General features: G+C 49.1%; 2 protein-coding genes across 13 annotated transcripts in view; one reads left to right on the top strand and one right to left on the bottom strand.

Annotated features, from left to right (window-relative positions):
- Pla2g2c (phospholipase A2 group IIC) overlaps positions 1-18,650 on the bottom strand; it is a 247,216-nt gene that overhangs the window by 8,422 nt on the left and 220,144 nt on the right. For 2 of the 10 annotated variants that reach the window (XM_070037763.1, XM_070037761.1), the window contains exons 5-8: positions 12,215-12,469; positions 8,949-9,074; positions 7,674-7,757; positions 1,475-1,573 (exon numbers count right to left, since the gene is read on the bottom strand). In XM_070037763.1, coding sequence (XP_069893864.1) covers positions 1,475-1,514 — 40 coding nt within the window. In that variant the 5' untranslated portion in view covers positions 1,515-1,573; positions 7,674-7,757; positions 8,949-9,074; positions 12,215-12,469. The other 8 variants (XM_070037769.1, XM_070037760.1, XM_070037767.1 and 5 more) reach the window with 6 other exon arrangements.
- Ubxn10 (UBX domain protein 10) lies at positions 6,692-17,610 on the top strand. Of its 3 annotated transcripts, none has more exons than XM_070037759.1 (2): positions 6,692-6,825; positions 14,559-17,610. In XM_070037759.1, exon 2 carries the CDS (start codon positions 14,574-14,576, stop codon positions 15,420-15,422), a length of 849 nt encoding a protein of 282 aa, XP_069893860.1. In that variant the 5' UTR covers positions 6,692-6,825; positions 14,559-14,573; the 3' UTR covers positions 15,423-17,610. The 3 variants fall into 3 exon arrangements, with proteins under 3 accessions (XP_069893860.1, XP_069893858.1, XP_069893859.1); XM_070037757.1 differs by lacking the exon at positions 6,692-6,825 and adding an exon at positions 8,752-8,823; XM_070037758.1 differs by lacking the exon at positions 6,692-6,825 and adding an exon at positions 12,385-12,559.

Raw genomic sequence — 18,650 nt, 5'->3', positions numbered from 1 at the left:
ATTTTTTTTTTACCACAGCATTATCTGCGATATCAAACTCTGCAAACCACCCACCTGTCTACTGAAAGGAGGAAAATAAAAATGTGTCTTGAAAATATGCTTCTCTTAATAGCAGTATCTCTAGGTGATGGGAGTGAGGAGGCAGGCTAGCAAAGAAACAGACAATGTTTATTTTGTACACTGCTAGGCAGTTTGTTTTTTTTAAATAATAAGCCTGCATTACTTTTTTATCCCAGTGTTTGAATACCTAAGTGTACAGCTCTAGAAGAAATGTATCAGGCTGTGGGATGGATGGGTACACTCATTTGACTTTTAAGTTACAGGTATATATGAGTTTTGTAATAACAACAGTGAACACATAAACTTAGAACTGGGTGCTGGCTGTTCACTCATGTAATCCTAGCACTCAGGAGGCTGAGATCTGAGGACTGCAGTTCAAAGCCAGCGTTGTCAGAAGAGTCAAAATGTCTCCACTAAATCACCAAAAGCCAGAAGTGGAGCTGTGGCTGAAATGGTAGAGTGCCAGCCTTGAGGGTAAAGCTAAGAGCTAGCACCCAGGCCTGAGTTCAAGCCCAAGCCCTAACAAAATAAGCAAACTCCAAAACATGAACTTGAAGAAGATAAACCTAGTTTTGCAAGGAGGAGAGGAGAGTATTTTCTCCGGCGTCTTCCTGTCTCACTGCCATGTGAGACACCATGTTGATGAAGCAGTGCTGGGGATGGGCAGAGCGTGAGCCCCAGGGTGCTCAGTTACCCCATGAGACTCTGCACCAGTTCTACACACACACACAGGAGGTCCTCCTCCCCACAGTGACTCTGAGAACCGTAAATCTCACCATGAGGGGAAGAGGGAAACCTGGTTTTGACACTTTTGACTTAAGGATCAAAAAGTCAGCTGAAGAGGCAGAAAAATTGATTTAAATAAATAGCTTCACAGGTAATTCAGCAAATGTCTCTTAGTTTCCCAACAGACCCCAACGGTCCCCCAGGAGGCCCCCATCCACCTGGCAGCCTGTGACCATCTCCCAGCAGCCAGGACTTTAGAATGACCATTTACTCCACAAGCCATCCTAAGACTGTCTTTCTGATAAGAATTAATCTAATTAGCTAGAAATGTATCTGCAGTATAGGGCTGGAATCCATATGACTTTATTTTTTTAAGGAGCCAGTCCTAGGGCTTGAACTGAGGATCTGAGTGTTGTCCATGAGATACTTTGCTCAAGGCAACCACCATTCCAAGGACGAGTTTCTGGGGCGTGGGGAAACCACAGCCCAATGTCCTCTCCATGGTCAGGGAGCATGGATTTCCCATAGTTGTAGGAGGTTCCAGCACAAGGACAGACAACAGAGACAGAAGCAGAACTTTTGCAGGAGCCTGGTTCTCTTCTGAGATTTGTGCCCTTCCTTTGCCCAGTGGCACAGCAATGATGCAGACAGGAGCACCGTGTTGTGGCACAGCTGGCTTCGTACTTACAGCAGGAGACGAAGACAATGAGGATGGTGATGACCTTCATTCCTGAGGAGACCAGGGGTGCAGGGTGTCAGGATCCTGCTTCAGCTGCCAGCTGAATTCCTATTTGGGGAGGAAATGGCCAAAATTGGATGAGGTCATCTGGGTGCAAACCCTAGTTTCAGCACAGGCTTTGAAAGCCTTCAGCTTCTAGAAGGCTCAGCTAGGTCTTTTTTCAGACCTAATTATCTCTGAATGTGGTACTCTTCCTGGTGTTAGACTCAAATATAAAACAGAAGAAGGGCATGAAAACCGCAAGTGTTAGCCAGGCTCTGGTGACTCAATGCCTGCAATCCTACCTACTCAGGAGGCTGAGATCTGAGGATCACTGTTCAAAGCCATCCCAGGAAGAAAAGTCCACTTAACCAGGGAAAAAAAGAAAAAAGAAAACCACAAGTGGAGCTGTGGCTCAAGTGGTAGAGCTCCAACTTTGAAGGGAAAAACAAAAGCCAAGTGGGCATGCCTTGAGTTCAAGTCCCAACAGAAGCCCAAGAAACGCAAGCAAAAATTGTGGTAATTTTTCTTTCTTACTTTCCGTGGCAACACACTAACTCTCCAACTTTTTTCCCCTTTGGAAGAGTCAGTAGGCCCTGTGTTCCCAGGTTTAAACAGCACAGATATAGTTCACTATGGAAATGGGCTCAGGAAAGACTAGTTCCATCTTCTTTCTTCAACCTCTGGAATCTGAGTCGTAAACTTACCCTCTCATGCATAGTTTCCACTTCTGGAAAGTTGAGACTAAAAATCTCTTATCAATCATGTTAAACCTTCACAAAGAAACTCCCTAGTCGTTGCAGGTATTACATTATGCAATCCTCACAACTTCCATTATCACTTCAGAGATAGGGCAGCAGAGGTTCAGAGAGGGTGAACAAATCCTCACCAGCTCACAGCTGCCGTGGGGACCGGGTGGAATCGTGAAAATAAAACCGTGACAGGTAAACATGGCCTTTTCACTATGATCAGCTGAGGAAATAGCGCCCCCAGCAGGCACCTCTGCCACAGACAGACACTGTGGGACTCCGTCTCTCTCTGTCCACAGCTTGCTTTCAACTGCTGCCCTGGACTTTTTTTAAAATTAAGTTCTGTTACCATGGGTACGGGGAGGGGGGGAGGGGAAACATTCGTGCTAGGTTTGGTCCACAAAGAAAGGCATGTTTTGAACAAGCAGGTGTCGACACTTTAAAGAGACAGAGAAAGGGGCTTAGCCCAAGACTGGTAACAAAATCAGACTTTCCGTTAAAACACTTACTGGGTGCTTTGCTAATGAGCAGAGTCTAGCCCAGCTGGCTGCACACACCAGATAGGTTAAATGTAGAGCAAAGATCCACCAAAAGCCCTGCAAGGGCAAAATTCTAAGTTTGCTTCGCCTACCAGCTCTAAAAGTACAGCAATTGCGTTCTGGGGAGGGGAGCGTCCAACTGCCTCAGCACTAGTCAGCAGTCCTCTGCTCCAAGAGCTAACCACAGGCTGCTTGCCGCAGCAATTTCTTTTCTTTTCTTTCTTTCTTTTTTGTGCCAATGCTAGGAGCTTGAACTCATGACCAGGGCCACTGTCCCTTAGCTTTGTCACTCAAGGCTGGTGCTCTACCACTTGAGCCACAGTTCCACTTCCAGCTGTTTGGTGGTTAATTGGAGATAAGAATCTCACAGACTGTCTTGCCCAGGCCAGCTTCAAACAGTGATCCTCAGATCTCAGCCTCCTGAATAGCAAGAATTATAGGTGTAAGCTGCTGGTGCCTGGTGCAGCAATGGTTTTAAGGGTCAGCCTTTGCCTCTTGCAGGACAGCTCTGAAAGGTATGGTGGCCCCACGGCTCCCTGGAGGATCAGCTGAGACCCCAGCAGTCACCTCTGTGTCAGTGTCTCCCGGCATAGCCACTTGATTCTCCCAGCACCGGCTTCTTCTGCTCCCCAGTCTCGCCTGTCTATCCCATGGCTGCACACCCTGGGAACCTTCTAGCATGGTGCTGTCTCAGAGTTGTTTCTAGGGAGCCCAGGCCAGCTCCCATGGGCCAGGGAACCCTGTTGTGGTGCGGTGCAAAGTAAGGCCTCTGAAATCACAGGCAGGAGCAGCAAACCCCCCTGGGAAGGTCATGGAAAGGTTTTGAGTCCAGTACATTCTGATTCCGCCCATCCCTTGCTCACTGCACCCCTACCAAGTGACCACTGTCACTTCTCCATTTGACAGAGGAGGAAAACCAAGACTCAGAGAAGAGAAGTGACTGGGAAAAGATCCACAAGACTACTCAGTCTCTGGTTCCTAACTTCAAGTCCAGGCCTCCTCGCTTCTCCGGGTCATCTGACATTTCCAAGGTCTTGGGATGTTTTCACAGACATTGACCTTTGTGGGGAGCTACTTAGGCCACAGGGACATGGTTCTCTCCACTTGACTTGTGGTTTGGGGCTCTCAGGTCTGTGCTGAATCAACACCCAGAGCACAGGGCCAGAGACTCGACACCAACTTCTGAGGCAGCAGCCAGCAGAGCCTTAGGGGCTTCCCTTGGCCTATCAATGCATTATTCAGACAGCTGTGGTCAGCTCCCCTCCCTCCCAGGAAAAGAGGATGGAAAGAGCCTGTTTGCCAGCATCCTGAGGAGCAAAGTCCATCTTGTCCCAGGGCCTGCTTAGAGCCATGACTGGTAGAACTGGACACTAAAAGAGGATTACAGGCATCCTATACATTACATTCATTTAATTCTTTGCACAGTTTTTGAACACTTTACATATACTACTCACTAAGTCCTCACATTATTATCCTCATGGTATGTGGGCCATGAATACTTGAGGAATGAATGAATGAATAAATGAATGATCAGAATCTTATTCTTCAGCTCATAGAAATAACAGTGACTATAACCCATTGAGTACCCATATGGAACTCACCATGAGAACAAAAAGTGTAGCTCAAGTGGTAGAGAGTACCAGCCTAGCCAGCATGAGGTCTGAGTTCAATCCCAAGTGCTTCCAAAGACAATGAAACAATGAAAACTTCGGCAGAGACAGGTGTTATCAATCTCAGTATTATCAAGGAGGGCAGAGATTAGGTAAATTTGCAATTTTCGTTGCAAATCGGCAGGGCCCTGGTTAACCCCAAGGCTAGTCTTCATCCCTCAGCATTTTTTCTACTTGGAAGACGAGAGAGCTGTGTAACCCAAATTCAAACGAGAAGGCAAAACAAACCAAGCAAATCTGCACATATCACTATCATCTTCTTTCACATACAATTCTAATGAACGGCTCAGCCTCTTTCTCTGAGACCCAGCAGTTGAACAGGATTGGAGTTCAAGAGTGGCTTTTCTTAGTAGGAAGGGCAGGGGGAAATGATCCAAACAATAAGCATCAAAGGGTAGGATCCTGGGGCTCTGAGTGTAGGGGCAGATGGCTGGGCCCACACCAACTGTATTGTACCTGGAGTACCACTAGTGACCGTGAGTTGCCAGAACGTTTGCATTGTGCAAGAGATAGCAATGGTCTCCACCACTAACTGGCTCTGTGTCAAAAAAGAGTCAGGGCTGTTCCACCATTTCCCATCAGAAGGATTTAAGCTCCTCAGTTAAACTTCCTTATCTAAGATGGAGACAATGACCTCCCCCTCCACCCCCTGAGGCTGGTACATTCTTCAAGTTCTGGAGGTGAATGCTCTCCTAACAGTAGCCAAGATCACTGACAGTGTCTGATAGTTTCACTCCACAAGTCTGGAGAGTAGGCAACACATTTTTTGGATATTTTCCAGTGATGTGGGGGGAAATAACACAACTCTGCAGTACTTCAAGGATTATGTTTCATTATCTAGAAACGTCCTTCTTGCAGGTCTGCTTAGAAAATAATGCACAAGGAATCACAACTAACTGAGCAACTCTAGGCCTTGTGACTTTGCTTAAACATTATCTGTGATCTCCATCCACAGGTCAAAAGGAACAGCATAGCAAGACCCTGGGTAGAGACTCTGAAATCTAGAAGCCACCAGTTCAAGATTGGGTCAAGGGTTCTTTGGGGCCAAGCTGCTAAGACACTGGAGCTTCCATCTCTGGCCAGCCCTCAGGGTGGGAGGGGGGCCATCATTAAGGTTTCTAGTTGGTATCCTGAAGGATACCACCTGGGAGCTTGTGGCTCTCTTGGTAGAAGACCCAGCTGTTGGAATCAGCACCAACATCGTTATTAATTTAATTATCATCTACTGAGCACTTACAGGAAAGCAGGCATTGTGTAGGCAGAGCAGAGGACTCTGCGATCTATAAATTCCTGCCCCCAAGGAGCTTGTAACCTACTGAGGGAGAGCCCTGTGGTAAGATGAAAACAAGAAACAGATTATCAACCCTCACCAAGAATCTCCACCTGCCAGGCACTGCAATACTTATTTTCACCCTCACCACAATCCAATCTTAAAAACTCCATTCTATAGATGTGGAGGTACTTGGTTATCCAAAGTCCTCAAATGACAAGTAATGGAACCAGAATTCATACTCAAGCATTGACTCTAGGATCCATACCTACAACCCCAGTGCATCAGGTAGCTCTAAATGCCACTTGAGAACAGAGTGGCAGAGGTGGGATCCTGGGGGTATAGTGAATCTGGGGACCAGCTGAATGTGAGCTCTGCAGCTCACCAGCAGAAGGCCCTGAGTTTCTTTTAAGGCAAAGCTCTCCTCCATGGAGGAGAGCTGATCTAGTGAAGGTGCATGGCACCATCTTGGGTAAATTCCACTGGACCAGAAGGGACCAGAAATAGCATGGGAGATTGAGGAGAGGATGGTCAAGAATGGCCTTCACAGAAGAGGCAGCTTTTAAAACAGGCTTGGGAGGAGCAGGTAGTTTTCACTTCAAGGAGAGAAGCAAGCTGAAGCAGGCAAGACTGAAGACCCAGGATAAAAAGGCTGAAGGCCCATTTGGAGAACAAACCAGCTGATCCCAGAAGAGACGTGGAGAGTGGAGTGGGACATAGCTGAAAAGGAAGGTGAGGACACTTAAGAGGGCAGTGACCTCTACCATGTTTCCTGAGAACCCCATCTGTGTGTGTGTGCGTGCGTGCGTGCGTGCGTGCGTGCGTGCGTGCGTGCGTGTGTGTGTGTGTGTGTGTGTGTGTGTGCTGAGCCCAGGGCAGCCTTTGAAGAAACTCTCTGTAGAGAAAGTCAGAAGATAAAGGCAGCAGAATCTCACCACTGAACTGGCTTGTTTCCTTTCCTTTCTTCCACAGGGCCCTGGAGAGCAAAAGATATGTGCTGCTGAATATGAAACAGGCCACAGGCACAACCATTACAGCACCAGGTGTCAGCAGGGGCAGACGGACCAAGTGCATGCACACATGCATATAGCAGGTAAGAAGCCAATCTGAGTCTCCAAGGATTGCATAATTGCTAGTTGATGTTAAAATAGCTGATGAAGAATCTACTTTAATCTTTTCTGAGTGGGCGCTGAAGAGCATTGCTTAGATATTTCTGACAGAATCATTAACAAGAAATAAGCTGCTAGCACCAAACTGCAAAAAAAAAAATCACCAGCTTCTAAAACTGCCACCATCTCCTCCATTCTCCTGGATGTCCGTGGTGGCCATGGGGCAGGCATTTCCTCTCCCACATCAGCAGACTGTACACAGCCTTTGAAATGATCCCAGTTCCCTGCCCTCAAAGAATGTGCCAGTGTCTTTGCCGATCCTCGCATCGAGCCTGTGCCTGCTCTTCCACCTTTGGCTCAAATTGTACTGAAAATAATCTCTTCATCTAGGTACAAAGTGTCTTCTCAACCAGCTTTTGAATGTCTTAAAAGAAAGGTTAGGCTTGTGCTCCTATCAAAATCCTGTTCTTACATGTTCAAAATAGACCAGATAGCAAATATTTGGCCATAATGCTAGATAATGAATGAATCTATGATTCTTGAATATCTACTAAAACTGGATTCTAATAATATAGTCATTAAATTATTTATCTGCATATTCCAAAATTCTAGAGCAGAGCTTGGAAGAAAGTAAGTTCAGCTGGGACTCCTTTTGAAGCCATCTTTTTTTGTGGACAGTGCTGGGGATTGAACTCGGGGCCACTACCCTGCTAGGCAAGCACTCTATCACACTCCTAGTCCTTTTGAATTTTTTAGCTTTTTTTTTTTTTTTTTTTCAGATGAGGTCTTGTGTTTTTGCTCAGTTCAGCATCAGACTGCATTCATCTCTTACCTTTTCCTCCTGAGTAGCTGGGATTATAGCTGATCCTCACCACACCTGGTTTGGAGTCATCTTAATTCCAACTTGGAAGGAAGGCTTCATCCATTGATGGGATATGAAGGACAGGTGGAAATTAGGCAAATGGAAGAAGGGGCAAAGGTTGGGGAGGGAAGAATCATGCAGGCAAAAAGAGACAAGCAAGAACAAAGCTTGGGGATATGGATGGGTGTGGAGATAGTCAAGCTTGTAGGTCTCATGGCAGATGGAGAGGTTTCCATAAGATGGCTTCAGGGTTTTCCTCTGCTGAGGACAAGGACTATCATCCAAGTGGGAGGAAGGAGGGAGAGTCAAGAGGTTTCATAGTAAGAACCAGGTTTGAAAGAGTCGCTGAGGAGAACGGATAGGATGCAGGAGAGGAAACGGAGGCCCTGCTGGGGAGAGCTGACAGTCTGACTGGAAATCAGAAAGCACACTGTCCCTTCCACCAGGGCCAGTGAAGGCAGATGGACGCGGCCTGGCCTCATCCCATGGGCAGGCAGAGCAGGAGCAGGGGGAAATTCTTACCCAGAGAAGGGCTGAAGTGACAGACTGTGAGCCGCCCTGATGAGGGAGAGGGGAAAGCGTCCCCAAAGCAAAGCGGTCAGGCCCTCAGGGCAGGTGTGGGTGCCAGTGACCAGAAGGCTCTGGAAGGCTCAGGAAGGAGGTGCGGGTGATGGGGCCCCCGTGCTCAGCCACCCCCCAAACAGCCCCTCTGCTTCTAGGGACCACGGGAATGAATCTTAACCCCCATGCTAAAATTGGAGAGGGCCGGGGCCTAACCCAACGTCACAGAAAAACAAGGGGAGTTTGAAGTGAATGGGGTGACACCCGGGGCCGGCCCACCCCTTCCCCTAGAGATGACAAGGAGAGGAAGAGGAGGTGCAGGCCGGGGTCCGGGCCACCTTCCCAGGGCAGGGCCACACCTGGCACACCTGAAGCACCTCCGCCCTGCGGGCCCAGCTCCTCCACGGCCTCCCACCCCGCACTGGGCAGCCAGGTTCCGGTCAGGCCGGAAGCACGTGGCCCCCACCCCGGGCGGTTGCCCGGGCGACGGGGCTGTTTACCAGCTGGACGCAGCCAGCCGGGCGCAGGCGGGCTGGGCGCAGGCGGATGGAGCGCAGAGGTGAGCGAGGCCTGCTGTCAGACCCGAGGCCTCCCCCCACCCCCACCCCCGCCTGCACGGGGACCCCAGGAGAGGGCAGAGCCCCAAACACCCCCACAAACCACCCGGGTTGGACCCCCTCAAACCTGGCCCCAGGGGGGCGGAAATCCCTGGAAGACTCGAGCAGGAGGAGAGTCAGGCTCTGCAGCCACCGCTGAGGAGCCTAGGAAAGCTTTGGGGCCATGCCCTTCCGGAGGGGGTACACAGCGCCTCTGGACACAGACCAAGGACACAAAAAGACGTCTTTGTCAGACAGGCCGGAGCCTCAGGGAGCCTCCCCCAGACCTGTGCCCTTTGACCCAAGTCAATTTTCTTTTTCTAGAAGTTCTTTCTTGCCCCCTCTCCCCAACCCCTCTGCACTTTTAGGTTGTTTGCTTGTAGCGCTGCCAAGAAAAGCAGAAGGGATTGAGTTATCTTTGCCTCCCTCCCCCTCCCCCCTCCCCTTTCTGCCCAGAAATCTTCCCCAAGTTTCCTCCCAAGGTTTTCTCATTCTCCAGCCAACTACCATGTTCTAATTGGTTCTTGCAACCATTTCATCCTGCAGGCCTGCCTTGAGGGGAGGCTGGTAGGGATGGGGGGGGGGGTGGCAGGAGGTGATATTAACTGATAAACAGTTTTAAAAGACCAATTCAAATGTATGCATCTTGCGATAAACCAGCAGATGGTATGTGGGTGGTTATATTTTATTGCTTTTATTGGTTTCAATTTGGGTTGTGAAATAGACTGGGCTGACCTTGAGATGGGTTTTGTGGGTGCCCTTGGAATGCAGAAATCTTGTTTGCATGTCTCCTATCTGATTTTCCTTCCTTCCAGGGGATCAGGTGATAATCTTAAGGAATGGGCACCTGCCCTCCTGGCAACAGTGCCCAGTGTTTGATTCTTGCCTCCTAGCAGGCCACTGCAGCCAGCCCTTATGTTTAAGTAAACAGGCCACTTGCCTATTCAGCTGGCAGCTTGATGGAGGCCTATGCCCAGATCTTGTCAGATCACTTGGTGGTTGGGTGTCTGCCAGAACTAGAGGTGGTGAAATGCACTGAACAGGCTTAAGGATGGCTGCTTCAGAGGTCAGCCTGGACCCAGGATATTAGGCAGAGTTTGGGACCCAAGGTAGGAACAGAAAAGGCACAGTTGGAAGCTGTGTGCCAGTGGCTCAGGCCTGTAATCCTAGCCACTCAGGAGGCTGAGATCACGGTTCAAAGCCAGCCCTGGCAAGAGAGTCTGTGAAACTCTTATCTCTAATTGACTAGCTCCAAAAGTGGAGCATCAGTCTTGAGAAAAAAAAAATGTGGGAACAGCACCCAGGCCCTGAGTTCAAGCCCTCATACCACATACACCAAAAAAGAAAGGCATAGTTGGCTTGGCTCACCCAAATACTAGTTTTCCCCACCTCCCCAGCCCTTGCACTAGATGCTGGGAGAACTAGTGTTTCCCCCATGTAGCAGATGGTCACTACCCTCAGGAGGAGGCAGTGGGTTACGAAATCAGGTTGGATATAACGGTTTTACCTGAAGGAGGTGTTAAATCTCTAAATAGCCATGAGTGGGCTTTTGGGAATTAGTCATAATTGAAGTTTTTCTCTTGAGCTAGCTTGCAGTCATGTTATCTTATGACCAGAGTGTCTTGATTATGACACCCCCTGAACATAGCTAATTATATAGTACCAAAAGGTATAGCAAGTGCATGCACATACTCAAGTTTTACTGTTAAAAATAATCTAGCAAGAGTGCCTGTAAGAACACATGACTTTCCCTCACATCAGGGTTGTTAAGGAAGAGGTTTCTAAGTTACCAAACTTACTGACAGATAAACCTTCCCGAGGCATGTGTGGGTGTTGGAAGCCAAACCTGTGATGATTATGTGGAAGCTGTGGGCAAATTAATAGCCATTCCCCTGTGGGGGAGGGTGGATAGGATAGGGGCTGGGGGTGGATCTTATCTTTGGCTCATCATCGGACAGTTCTGTCTTTCTCCTGTCACCCTGATGTAAAGGGCAGAGCTGCTTCCTGCAAGTGAAAGACTTGAGAAGTGAACTCAGAAAGAAAACTACAGCCCTCACAGTTGATCAGAATGCAGATGAAATGAACATGGACAGGGGCAGGTGTTTCAGGTGTCAAAACTTTGCTAAGGAAGTGGCTCCTAAGATCCTGGCAGCCAGATTGGGGTGGGAACGATAGGCAAGAAGTGGGAAATGAGAGTGGAGAGAGACTCAGGCTGTGAGTGTAATGAAGCAAACATGAGACCTTTAAAATGATAGAAGAAAAGTAGAAAGTATCTGGGATGGGATGAGAGAGGCCAATGTTGTTAATAAACTTTTGTCTATACATACAGACAGCTGATGGAATGGGAAGGCCCCTAATAGAAAAGGTAGCTCTAGGAGTACTTGGATTAAAAAATAAAACAAAATGCAAAATGGAGGATCACTGTCCAAGATTTCAGATGCAACAGGATGTTGGGGACGTGCAGGAACTGTGCATTTGGGTTCATTGTGGTTTGGTGGTGCAGAAGAGGAAATGCCCTTATGTTGTTGGGTTGTGTTCTCAAGTTCTCCTTTGATTCAGGAAAGCCAGAGACCAGGATGCCAGGAAAGTGGGGATGCAAGCCATGTTTATTCAAAGCTGTCTATCTGCACAGTAATCACTGGCAGTGGCAACAGCCTCACAGTCCCCAGCATCACAGCACACTGGTCCATCCCAGCATAGATTCACAGACTGCATTCCATCATAGACAGCACCCCTGTCCTTCAGGGGCAGCTCACTGTCATCCCACACTTTAACCTGCCCTTGTGTGGTACCTGTTTATACCCTCTCTAGATAAAAGTGGCATCTGGCCAAGGATGGCCACACAAGGCCAGTCTCAAGGCTACATACTGGGCTACCTAAGATGGCACAAGAATACATGACTCAAGGTTACCTAGATTTGCTGAGCCAGCTGACTCCCAGTCCTGGGGATGTGCAGGCCCAAAGCCCTCCAGAGGCCATAGTGAGAGAAGTCTGACTCCATTTACCCCACACTGGGAAAGTGCAGAGTGGCAAGATTAGAGCATACAGCCTGAGGGGTGGAATGACACTGGTCAACAAGGGGAACTTGGAGGAAGTGGATTTGAGGTGAGTGAAGACATGGCCTTGGAAGGGAAGTGAGCAGTTCAGGAAGTTTTCCCACAGTTTTGAGGTAACTGCATAGGAGGTAGCTGACTGGAGTCAACGTCCCGGTGTTTCTTGGCCTGAGACCCAGGTTAGCAGGGACTAGGAGACACACCACCAGCACCCTGGGGAATGTTCTAGCAATAGGTTCCCAGTCACACCAAACCCCAAACAAAACCTCTTTCCTTTTTCTCTAAGGCCTCAGAATTGTACCTGCATTGCTTTGGGTTGGGGGGCTGAAGTTCACAAGCGTTTAAACAATATCTTCAAGGTCATGTTGCTAATCTGCTCAATGAGGAATAGTTGTGTATCAGAAAGGTAGGATGGTCGTATGGCTGGCTGGTGTCAGAGGCTGAAATAGACTCCTGGTCCTCTGTCCTTGTGCCACACATGCTGTTTCTTGAAGACTGTGGGTTGGGAGGAAATCACCAGAAAATCTTCAGTAAGCAAGAGAGTAAGCTGGCCAGCCTGTGAGCAGAGAAAACATTAATCACCACGGAAGTCCCTACAGCGGAAGGCAAGGGAGTCCAACAGGAGGTCAGCCGCATCTTAGGAAAGGTATACTGGGAGACAGGAGGAGGAGGTGGGAGGTGCTGGTGCTGAGGGAGTGGGGAAGGGTGTTGAAACATGTGACAAGATGTGGTAGTTCCATTCCCCCAAGACTGAATGCTCCCATCAGGCTTCAGTGCTTTGCTTCTGTCAGGTCAACTAAGCATTCCTGAGCACCAGGAGTGGGAGAGCTAATCCACAGGTCTTCAGGGTGTTGGCAAGGTAGTGGGCAGCAGACAAGATGTGATGTGCCTGGAGACAGCCAAAACTGCCCCTTCAAGAACTGGCTTATTGGCTGGGGCATGGCTCAAGTGGTAGAATGCTTGCCCCGCAAGCATGAAGCCCTGAGGTCAAACCCAGGACTGCAAGAGGAGAGGAGTGACTTGTTTCTAGTACAAAAGAATACAAAACTAGATGTCATAAGACATGGATTCTGTTTCAGACTCTGTCACCAGCCAGGAGTGTGACTATCAGGCAACTACCATATCTTCTGGCTCACGTAAGCTGCTGAATTAATGTGTACCCAGAGTTTCCTTAGACTAACTTTAGGACAGCAGGGTTCAACAAATTATGGCCCACAGATAAAAACTGGGTGATTTGTTACCTTGTGTCTCATGGGCTAAGAATAGCTTTTATGCATTAAAACACCAAGTCCAAAAACATGTATATGGTGACCTATGAAAATGACATGAAATTCAAATATCAGAGTCCCACAAGAAGTTTGATTGGTTGTCACCAACCCATTCATTTACATATTCTCCATGGCTACATTGAAAGACAAGAGTTAGGATAGACTTACATGGGCTACAGAACTCCAAATAGTTACTCTCTGGCTCTGCCAGGAAGGGCTTGTTCACCCCAGCTTTAGAATCTAAGCACCTTCCCCGTCAGCTCTGGCAGGAGGGCCTGCTGGCTCCTCTCCTCCTAGCCCAGTTAGGGACTAATATTGCATTAAGCAATTTGTGCGGAGCCTCCTATCCTAGCAAGGGTGAATCAAAAGATAGAAGGAAAATGAAGGACAGACACGCTATGGGTGAATAGGGGAGGAGGAAGGAGGAAGGCCTGTGGCAGAAGGAAAATGGGGTCTCAGAGTGTGTTTTTCTCCAGTGAATAACATGCTAGGGCGGGCCATCGAAAGGGCTGTGACGGGACAAGTGACCTGCTGCTCTGCCTGCTCTGGCGTAGAGCTGAGCCCGGATTCCTGGCTAAGATTGAGTGGTCGCCCAGTTGTCTCATGGGGCAGAGGCCCTCACATGGTTACTTTCCCTGTCTTTGCAAAGATGGCCATTGCTGCCACTGACTATATCTCCATCTGTCTTCGTCCATGGGTGGTATAGGGCTGCCAACCCTGGGATCCTGCGAGTTCCCTGGGCACAGCAAACTCTGCCTGTCCCAGGATCTCACCCAGCTGCCCCCTCCCCTGGACACTTTGAGACCGGGCTGGACAGCCTACAGCCCAGGGGCCCAATCTTGCCTGCCCCATTTTTTGTGAATAATATCATGCTTGAACACAGCCCCACATTTGTTGAAGGCACTGCCCACAGTGACTTTGTGCAGCGATGATGGCGCTAAGCAGGTGCAGGCAAGACTCTGTTTCCCAAAGCAGAAAATATATACAGAGAATGTTGGCTGACCCTGGGTCTAGACTGTCTCAGGACATATTCCCTTTCATCACCATCTTCTCCAGCTTAAAGGCCCCTCCCCATATGAGCAAGAATTAGTCCCCTACCTTAATCCCTTGCCTAGTTACTATGGGTTAAACCTGTAGTTTGTCATTCTAATAATTTAAGTTGAAAGGACTTTGGTTCACTGATACATTCCAAGTGTGAGGAATGAATGAATGAATGAATGAATGAATGAATGGTAGCTGGTATCACTCCCTCCAAATGCCAGCAATCCAGAGAGAGACCCCCATCAAGCTTGCTCTGAGCACTTGCAGGGAAGGGCCTTGTGTGGATCCTGGTGTCCCAGGAAAGTTAACCCAAGGCCTCTGTTCTTGCTTCCTTAGGGGCCCTGAGAAGCAATGGCCACAGAAGGCCCTGTGACCATAGCACCACCAGAACACATCCCTCTTAACACAGCAGCTGAGAGCTCATCTGCTTTCATCTGGAAGCCAAACTCGCTGAAAATGCATGTCATCAGGCCCAAGTCTGCCAAAGGCCGCACGCGGCCCAGTCTGCACAAACCCCAGGGCGCACAGTCAGGCTCTCACTGCGGACCTTCCTCGCCACCACCAGCCAGTTCCTCGGAGTCACCAAGCAGTCAGAAAACAGGAGCCTGTACACCCACATCTCCAATGCAGGGAGTCCCAGATGAGTTCCCCGAGCTACTGCAAGTACCCATGGGGGCCTCCTCTTCCCTCAACAAGTACCCAGTCCTCCCATCCATCAGTAGAAGAGGCCTGAAGGAGGAGGCTTTGGGTACAGTGGGGAGGAAGGCCAGCTCCCTGCAACTAAGTAGCATTCAGGCTCTTTATCAAGAGGAGGCCTGCACCAGGAAGACAAAGAAAGAAGATTCTAGAGTTCCAGCTCTTGCCCTAGAGAGGAAGTTTGTCATCCACACCAAGAGGCAGGGCAGCCCCAGGCCTGGAACCCTGGAGGAACCCTCAGACCAAGAACCCAGGCTGCTGCTTGCTGTCCGATCGCCATCAGGCCAGAGGTTCGTGCGTCACTTCCGGCCCACGGATGACCTCCAGACCGTCCTTACTGTGGCCGAGCAGAAGAATAGAACCACCTACCAACACTGCAGCATCGAGACGATAGAGGTGCCCAGGAGACGGTTCACAGACCTCACCAAGTCTCTGCAAGAGTGCGGCATCCCCCACAAGTCAGTGCTGGGCATCTCTCAGGAAGAGGGGGAGGGGAGCCCCTGAGCCCACAGGCACCCACCTGGGGTTCCCGTCTGTGAGCCAAGAGCACGCTTGTGTGGCAAGGCCTTCCATGCAGCCTGGCTCCAAGTGCCGTGTGAGCTGGTGCAGCTGTGGCCCTTGGGCCTCATGTCCACAGTATGTCCTTGGGGGGTCAGACACATCTGCACATGCACCGAGCGCCTGAGGAATCCCAGCCTTATGCTCCCTCCTCCTCTGGAGCAACCACAAGTTCCAAGGCTGTGCCTGAAGCAGCTGCAACCAGGATATTTCTTCCCAGAGTGTTGGCTCTGTCTAACACAGTCCTTTCCGGAGCACCTGCCGCCTGCACAATGAACTCTGATTCTCTTAAAGCCAATGTTTGCCTTTCTGTATTTGCTGCAGGATTAAACACTTCCCAGAGGGATTGCAGTCTGGTAAATAACCAGGGTCCAGGAAATTTCTAAGTGGCATTTGTATTTCTCGCAAGTATCTTAAGGATTAACAGACTACTGACCCTATCTTTAGACGCAGCAGCTCTGCTGGGCCAGGAGACCAGAGCTTCTTGGGGATCCCAACCTGTGTGTACATCAAAGGGGACAGCAAGCCTTCTACAGTCACAAATCCCCAATACAGCAATGGCAAGTCAATTGCTTCCGCAGCTGTGGATGTGCCGCTGGCTACTTTAATTAGAAGCTGGCTAGCTTCCCCAGTCTTGGTGGCTCTGGACTATGCAGAAGTCTTCCAAAGCAGAGAAGAGCCAGGGTACTCTGATTCCCATTGCCTTTAACATGCACAAACTTGGAAGTCTGTACAAGATCTACTAAAGGCGCCTTGGCTTATCTGGGTATGGACAAATCGTTTCCTTCCCCAGGCTCAGTATCTGGACGTCTTTAAACATAGAAGGTCTTTTGAAGCAACCACATGCCTTGTGGTCTGAGATCCAGGGCAAGGCAGGCACCTTGCGGGAGCTGCTCTGGGTGCCTCTGCTGAGACCATGGCCACACAGCTGGCAGACTGGCATTGGATCACTTAGTCTGACTGCCCTGAAGACTGTCAAGTGTGTCTGTGTGCCTCTGAGGCGGGAATGTGGATAGTTTGCCAAAGTTCTCTAGAACTGCAGATTCAGCCGGACTCCCACAACTCATCTGGAGCCCTCTATGGCCCAATCCTCATGCAGAGTAGACTTGGGCACCTTATCCCACAGGACACAGCCTTCACACAATCCTGGGGACCAGTACATACCCCCACCTCCTAGGCACACACCGGAGGCAGGAAGCAGGCATTCCAGAAGCACATGACAAGGGCATCCTGGGGCAGAGAAGGCCAGTGGTTAGAAATTTACCCTGTCCTCTGCAACCACACTTGAGACCGGCTTGTCTTGTCCCCTGTGGCCCACCCCACATAGATCACTCTATCCTGGGTCCTCTCTGAAACGTTTGCCAAATGCCTTAATGCCAACCTGGTGTAGTCCACAGCTCCTCTGATTAAAAAGGTCAGCTAGGCCTGGCAGGGCCCTGGACAGGCCCGGGTAACTGGCCACTTCTTTCAGTCCCTGACTGTGGCAAGAAGGCCAGTGAGTCGATCCTAGAGCACACAACACAGGATCTTCATCTCCCACAAAGATACAAAACTCAGCCTCTGATCTCAGAGGCTAGGGAGGAGCCTCCCATAAAACCTTACCTGCTCTATGGTAAGAAAAAAAGCCCACTCACCTACAACTTGGTAATTTCTCCAGCCTGGAAAGATTTAGAACACTTGTTTGACAGGACTAGAATCTTTTGTTTTTATTCCTGATACCAGGACTTGAACTCAGGACCTTGTTGTTTTCATTAGGCTTTTTTGCTTATGTCTGGCACTCTACTACCAGAGCCATGTCTCCAGTCATCAGATTCCAGTTGGGGATTTTGCTAGTTAATTAGAGATGGAGTCTTGTAGACTTTTCTACCTGGGCCGGCTTTGAACCACAACAATCCTTACACTCTCAGCCTCCTGAATAGCTAGAATTACAGGCATGAGTCACAAGTACCTAGCCAGAGTTAGAATATTGTGCACATTGGGGTTTGCTGTTGGTATTTAGCTTAGCATTTTGTGGTGGCAGAACAAAAGGAAGGCATGAGCGTAGAAATATTTTAGGATATGTGAAGAATACTAGATTTGAACCATCATAATTTTTTAGACAAAATACAAACAATTAAAACTGATTTGTGTGAGACATGCTGTGGAGAAGTGTATCTTGTATTTTATTTAGCCTAAGCCTTCGGCCACCACCCCAGTAGGCAGAAGTGTCCGGACTGTCTCCTTTGTTTTTCCCTGGGAAAGTACTAGTTCTACTGTCAGAGCCAAGTCCTCCTCCCCCCCCCCCACTTCAGATACTCACAGTGAGACCTCCTCCCCAGCCCCACCCCACCCCACCCCACCCCGATCGCTGCGTTTCCAACTTGCATCCTTGCTTATATCAATTGTTCCTAACTTCCAGTTATTGAAAGCAAGAACAGACGATGCCAAAATTCTGAGGATCTTGGTGGCTGTGCATGTGGCAATACCAACTAGCACCCTGCCCTAAGGGGCTCAGCTGGGTCTGCATGCTACGTTTGGTGGCCCTGGGGAGGCTAGCCTTGCTCATTTTGTGGTCATAGATCTTAGTGATGTGTGTAACCAATGGTCACAGAAAGCCTCCCTGGGCCACATATGGTGCCATGCATGGGTGTCCCAGGAAGAAAGATGAGACCCACTGGAGCCTAGTGATGTCTATGGCTGCTGCCATATCCCAGGGTGAGGCCCACACTGTATCACACGAAATCTCACTTTTCCTGAAGGAGATGCTCATCCACCTCTCCCAGTGACAGCACTCAGAGGATTGTGCAGACACGAACTTGGCATGGGACAAAGCATCATGACATAGTCCCCAATAAAGCCCAATAGGTAAATTAGTCTTGGCAGCAGGAAGAGCAGCAGGAGAAATAAGTGACTCATCATTTAGAATCCAAAAAAAGAAAATGGCACCAACAGATGGCAGGTGGTTTTGACACAACAGTCTTCACCCTGAAAGTACCTGGAATTCAGTAAACAGCCACCAAGGCCAGGGCAGTCCTGCCAAAGAGATGGCCTGTGGACAAATGACTATAGGCCAGGAGTTACCATAGAGCCCCATATAAAATGCCTCACAGAGAAACGAAGTCCATTCCAACACAGAACCTTAAAGATGAGTGACAGAATGCCAGTATCACAAGTTTGCTTTTTACTGGCTATTTC

This window comes from Dipodomys merriami, unplaced genomic scaffold (assembly GCF_024711535.1).
Source record: "Dipodomys merriami isolate MVZ:Mamm:240054 unplaced genomic scaffold, mDipMer1.0.p SCAF_28, whole genome shotgun sequence".
NCBI lineage: Eukaryota > Metazoa > Chordata > Mammalia > Rodentia > Heteromyidae > Dipodomys > Dipodomys merriami.
Note: the sequence above shows the minus strand (reverse complement) of the source record. Positions and strands in the feature narration are given on the sequence as shown.